This window comes from Prunus dulcis, chromosome 6 (assembly GCF_902201215.1).
Source record: "Prunus dulcis chromosome 6, ALMONDv2, whole genome shotgun sequence".
Taxonomy (NCBI): domain Eukaryota; kingdom Viridiplantae; phylum Streptophyta; class Magnoliopsida; order Rosales; family Rosaceae; genus Prunus; species Prunus dulcis.
In genome coordinates, this window is record NC_047655.1 from 19,734,940 (window position 1) to 19,741,882 (window position 6,943).

At 34.9% G+C, this 6,943-nt stretch overlaps 1 protein-coding gene across 1 annotated transcript in view; it reads left to right on the plus strand.

Moving 5' to 3' along the window:
- The first annotated feature begins 665 nt into the window (after positions 1–665).
- LOC117632041 (UDP-glycosyltransferase 91A1-like) overlaps positions 666–6,943 on the plus strand; it is a 25,906-nt gene continuing 19,628 nt past the window's right edge. The window contains exon 1 of the mRNA XM_034365413.1: positions 666–2,023. Within this exon, the coding sequence (XP_034221304.1) occupies positions 782–2,023 (1,242 nt within the window). The 5' untranslated portion in view covers positions 666–781. The remainder of the gene's footprint in view (positions 2,024–6,943) is intronic.

The window sequence follows — 6,943 nt, forward strand, 5'->3', positions numbered from 1 at the left end:
TTTTGCGTTTAATATTGGGTTTTTGCTTAAGTGTAAACTGTCTGGTTAACGAGTGTATATCTTTTAACAACTAGGTTTTATGAGATGTGTTTTCTAGAGTGTATTAGGGTATACTTAATTAATTTTACAGTTTGATTTAAATATTAGAATGTACTTAATTAATTTTACAGTTTGATTTAAATATTAGGATGTACTCAATTAATTTTAAAATTTGTTTAACAACACCCCTTATTTATCAGTATATTATTAAAAATTGAACTCAGGTCAGTTGATTTTTAAGTCCAACGAAAACAAATCAAGTCCAAATACCATTATTTAAAAAAAAAACTTTGAAAGTGGTTTTTGTTCCATGGGGTTAACTCCTTGTGCGCCATGAGAATCATTTGATTGTGAAATGAAACCAGCTGAGTCATGCGAATTTTCAACACAAATCCCCCATTTTGCTTTGGGACTAGAGCTATCAATTTTGTCCGCGATGAAACATAACTGTGTGGCTCGTACTTTAACTCGTTTTTCTTGGCACGAGTGTTATTTATTTATTAGCTGGAGGATGGCCGACAAATATTAATTCTCCACACTATTCAGAGGTGATAAATTTAATTTTCAAGAAAAAAGCTTGCTAAAAATATGTTTACTCTGCAAAAAAAAACAAAAACTTTAGAGGAGCAATTATTTGAGCCCTAATAATTGTACCTTGCTGGATGTATATATACAAGTAGGGCTAGGGATCTGACTCTACTCACAACAAGAATAAAAGCCCTAGATAACATTATTGATCACCATGGATTCCAGTGATCAAAAGCTTCACATAGCAATGTTTCCATGGCTAGCCTTTGGCCATATGATCCCATACCTAGAGCTCGCCAAGCTCATTGCCCAAAAAGGCCACCAAATCTCCTTTATCTCCACTCCAAGAAACATCGAACGTCTCCCACAGCTCCCTCCAAATCTCTCGTCGTCGTTAATCACCTTCGTCAAGCTCCCGTTGCCCCGCGTAGATGACGACTTCCCAGAAGACGCGGAGGCCACCACAGACGTATCGCAGAACAAAGTTATGAAGCTTAAGAAGGTATACGATGCTCTCCAACAACCACTTACTCATTTCCTAGAATCTTCCAACCCAGATTGGTTACTCTTCGATTTTGCAGCTTACTGGGCCCCAACTACTGCCCGTAACCTTGGCATACCATGTGCCTTCTTTAGCATATTCATCGGAGCATGCTTAGCTTTCATCGGGCCCACTTCCCCGGAAATATCCCCGGATGATCGTAAGAACCCGGAGGATTACACCGTGCAGCCCAAGTGGGTCCCCTTCCCGTCCAATGTCGCGTTTCATTTGTTCGAAGTTCATCGAGTTTATCTCGACAGCATTACCGGCGACGAAAGCAATGTTTCAGATGTTTATCGGTTCATGGAGGGGATGAAGGGCTGTGATGTAATTGCAATAAGAGGTTGCATGGAATTTGACCTTAAATGGCTGCGTTTATTACAAGATATTCACCGAAAACCCATTTTACCGGTTGGTCAACTCCCCACTACAAACTATGAGGAGAATGATAGATGGGGGTCAATGAGAGAGTGGTTGGACCGGCAACCGAAAGCATCGGTTGTGTATGTGGCTTTTGGAAGTGAGGCCATGCCGAGCCAAGAAGAAATTACTACAATAGCCCTGGGGTTAGAGCTGTCTGAGCTGCCGTTTATTTGGGTGTTGAGAACCAACGTGGTTAAGTTGCCTGAGGGTTTTGAGAAGAGGATAGGAGGGCGTGGACTGGTTTGCAGGAGCTGGGCCCCGCAGTTGAAGATTTTGGGTCATGACTCGGTTGGGGTGTTCCTGAGTCACTCCGGTTGGAGCTCAGTGGTGGAGGCGTTGACTTTTGGTAGAGCTCTTGTGTTGTTGACCATGTCCAATGACCAAGGGTTGAATGCAAGGTTTTTGGAGGAGAGGAAGATTGGGTATTGCATTCCGAGGGACGAGGAAGACGGGTCGTTTACCAGCGACTCGGTGGCTGAGTCGCTCAAGTTGGTGATAGAGATGGAGGAGGGGAAGATTTACAGAGACAAGGCTAAGGAGTTGAAGCCGTTGTTTGGAGATAGAAAGAAGCAAGACATGTACGTGCATAATTTTCTAGAATATCTTAAAGCTCATGCACGAAATGCTTCCAAGAAGGTCTAGACTCTAGACTACCCAATGCTTCCAACAAGGTACATTATATGCATGTGATAATATCTCGTTGAGATGATACAAATATAATTAGTCGATGGATAAATTTGTATGAAAATACGTATCTCGTATTGTATTTAGTGGATGTACTTTTTGGCATGTGTATTTTAAATCATGAATTGAGAGAGTCAAAATTATGATAGAATGAATGGATATAAAATAAACTAGTCCTTCCTAATCAATCTAATTTTTTTTTTTAAAAAAAAAAAAGAAGAAAAAAAAAAGCAGAATTGGATTAGTTTTTCAGTCGTGTGAGTGATGATGTGTTAAAACATTACGAAGAGTTGGTGGGACTATTCTTCTTCTGACTAGTTGTTAGCAAAGTGTACAGTTAAAAATTCCCAAGCATGATCGTGGGCTGATGCATGAGACACGTAGTTTTGAATGGAGGGGAAGCTTTTCTTAAGTAATAGCATACATAATAATAGTAGTTGACCAAAAAAAAAAAAAAAAAAAGCATACATAATAATAGTTATAAAGAAAATTGAGAATTTATAAAAAAGTTAAAACTTGATTTTTAATTTAAAAAATATTAATTTTTGTAAAATATTTTAAATATAGGAAAAAATTCAATTAAATAGACACAAATGCCATCAAATTTTAAATCCATATAAACCTAAAAAATAAACCTTATTAAATAAAACTTTGGAATATTTTTAACCCACGTTTGTACCGAAGAACAGAAGTTGAAATATATCATCCTATTTATTGATATTTAATCAATTTAAATTTAGTCCCAATTCAAGCATCACCAAACATTAGTTAAGTGACAATTTCTGAGAATAGTTCATGCCAAGACAATCTTCCGTAACAAACGAGGCTGAAGGGACCAACTTGGCAAATGACTGAAAGACTTGTTGCCGAATCAATTGCCCAAGTCTGTTTGAATGACACCAATATTTTGTCTTCTCTGATGGATCAATCAGCCGAGTATTCCCCACACGCATAAATGCTGCACCGGCTCCTCAAAGAAGTTAATAAGTTTCAAAATTGGCAGCCCATCCCACACGTCACGTTGCCTTTTAAAAGCCACACAACCATATTTGTACAATTTGAGTGACGAAGTGAAAAGAATTTTCCACAGAAAAGAATTGATTTGTAGGCCAAAGAAAAATCAAATCATGATATAAGTCAGTGTTCCCAACATTTTTCACTAAAAAAATTATATCCTTGTTGCTGAGCTTGGTTGGATTTTACTTTTTGTTGTATTGTTGTTCCCTTTTGTGGTTTCTTAATAAAATTTAGGGTTTGTCCAATATAGATCCCTACCATTTTTATTTCCTAGACATATATCCATCATTCTATAAATCTATGTGTAAAACTCAATTTTAAACTTAAATGACCAGTAAGATATAAGAGGTCATAATATTCCTATGTTTTTACATCGTTGCCATTAGACTTCATATTTTATTTATAATGTATTCGAAGCATTTCATTAACTGCCATAATTATAATTAAAACTCCATATTAATACCTAAAATGCAAGTTAAATATAAAAGGGAAGTAAAAATCATAGAAGTCAGGCAAGGAAGTTTAAAGTGCAGTCATCTGCAGACAGAGGGCACTTTTATCTTGATGTGAATGGAAAAAGTCTGGCTTATGTTTCTTATGCTTCACAATTCAGATTCACTGTATACAATTTTCTATTTAATTCATCAAAAAAAAGAAAAAAAAGTTGTTAGATGTCTACCCTATATGTAATATAATATAGTATGAAGAATAGACGAAGAAGAAACTGAATGAAGAATCAAGGAAGAACTGCACTCACTATTTGACTAGGGCATCAATACGTCTGCAAACGTATGTACAAAGATTGGGTATTTGTGTCTATTTAAGTGAGTTTTTTTTGCTATATTTAAAATATTTTACAAAAACTGACAATTTTTAAATTGGAGATCAAATTTTGGCTATTTTTGATAAATTCTCAAGAAAATTCTCTTTCTACAAGTTGGTTGATACTGTGCGATTCATGAATGCATTTCCAGTAGGTCAAAGATCGACAACAACATTTACTTTATGATAACTTTCTGAATTGGGGAAAGCTTCTAAACTAGCATTCAAACCTCATGCATGTGCACATGGTTTTCCAAATACTCCACACATTTGTCCATGTATCTATTATGGAGGCCCTTATCTTTGAATACCTCACCATGTTCTTTGGCTCCATCTCTGTAAGCCTTCCCTTCCTCATCCACCACATCCAAATACTCTACATATTTGTCTATGTATGTTAAATTGGGAAAACTTAGATAGGGTGTACTTAGATTGTAGGGTCTGCTCAATTAAAATTTAAGGATTCGTCTAACAAAATCCTTAAAATTGAACTCAGTTGATTTTTAAGAAAAAAAACATTTAGACTATCCACAATAGTTGTTCAATAGTTCAATGCAATAGTTAAATAAATTGAACTTTTTTGGAATCCATTGAATTGAACTGTAGTTTTACTTGCAATGGTATAGTTCAATAACTTCAAATAACAGTTATATCTACTTACACATTTTTTTACATACTCGAATTAAATAAAAGAGATAAATTTAATAAAACTAAAAATTGTACTATTGCACTATTCTCAAAGAGATCTTTAAAAAGAGAGTAATTTTTAATATATTTGAAAACAAAATTAATTGATGTATTTTTATATTGCATCAAACTAATGAACAACCATTGCGGATGCTCTTAACAACATAATGCATTAATTGCAATACTTTTTTTTTCATTTTTTATTGGCATGTGGGTCCCATGATTGGGTTAATTACATAGCACCCTCTATTGCAATTGCATCTATTGAAATGAACTAAATCTCACACCATTACAAGTGAAATTTTACTGTTTTAGTTCAATTTCATGCAATAAAATTGCATTGATTTTAAGCATTATAGATGAGCATCCACAATGGGCTCCCTAAACCACATCTTCAGACAAATTTTAAGGAGGATTTGAAAAAATACAACTCCAACCATGCTCCCTATCCACCTCCTAAAATAGAAAGACCTCTAGGAGCTCCTAAATCTGAGGAGAGAGAAAGGATTCCTAGTGGCTCCCTATAATTTAATGCTGCTTTATTTAATGAGTATTTCAAACCTTTAATTAATGTTTATTATTTTTTAATAGAGATGGACTAATTAAAAAAGAGTTATAACATTTATGACTCTCTAAACTAGAGAACTTGATTGTAGTTTAAATTATATAAAGAGCTCCTAAAATAACATATATATATTTTTAGCTAAAATTTAGCTAAAAAAGAGAGAGCATGATTGTGGATGCTCTTAGTCATATCCTTACCATATAATGATTATTTCGACTGTTTAATGAAAATAACTTGTTGATTTATAAATTTGAAGAATTCAAGCAAAACAAAAAAAGCGATAAATTATGTCTTCTTTGTGTGGTGGTCCCTTAATCTTTCCATTATTATAGAAACTACATAGTCATATCGTCCCCCACCACAGAAAACCCATATTATTGCTTTATATTTAACTCAATCAAGCTTACAGAAACTGGCTTTCTTCACAACGAAAACAAATCAACCCATAGCTATCAATTTTGTCAGCCATGACACATAACTGTGTGGCTCGTACTTTAACTCGTTTTTCTTGGCGCGAGTGTTATTTTTTTATTAGCTGGAGGATGGTGTCCTTTTTGGCCGACAAAATACTTCCCCACACTATTCTGAGGTGATTTGATTTTGAATAAAGTTCACACCTTTGATAACTTTATTTTAAAGGAAAAAGCTTGCTAAATTATTCAAATTATTATTCATAGATTGTCCAAAAAAATTATTATGGATAATATAATCTTATTAGCTTTAGAGGAGCAGTTATTTGAGCCCTAATTCAAACGACAAAAGACTATACAGATTGATAATTTGTTTCCCAACGACCTATCTTTGTGTGGATGTATATTTATAAGTCGGGCCTAGGGATCTGACTTTACTTACAACAAAGAACAAAAGCCCTAGATAACATTATTGATCACCATGGATTCCAATGATCTAAAGCTTCACATAACAATGTTTCCATGGCTAGCCTTTGGCCACATGATCCCATACATAGAGCTCGCCAAGCTCATTGCTCAAAAAGGTCACTAAATCTCCTTCATCTCCACTCCAAGAGACATTGAACGTCTCCACACCTCCCTTCATGGCTAGTTAGTTAATGAATTTATGTTTAATATATTATATAATTAAAATAAATTTTTTTATAATATTTCATTTATATTTTACATTTACACCTATTAATATGTTTGATTACCGCTTGATTAAATGTTTTGCTATAAATAACTCAAACATGTGGAAAAATTCAAACAAAACAAAAAAAGCGATAAATCACACAATTAAGTAATTTTTTTATTTTTTATTTTTTTTTATAGAAAGAGAATTCATTAATAGAATCAAAGTTGTGCATGGTGTTGAACTTGAATTTATGTCATCGGTAGCTATCAATTTTGTCCGCCATGAAACCTAACTCTGTGGCTCATAATTGAACTCGTTTTTCTTTGCGCGAGTGTTATTTTTTTTAATTAGCTGGAGCATGGTCCTTTTTGGCCGACAAATATCAATTCTCCACACTATTCTGAGGCAGGGGCGGATCCACCTTGGGACAAGAGGGGTCGGACGACCCCTTGGAAGGCTGGAAAATTGGCAAGGGAGTCCATGGCAGCCCCCTTGGACAGCTGCTTGGAAGCCCCCTTGGATGCACACAACCTCCATCAACTCTTCACCGG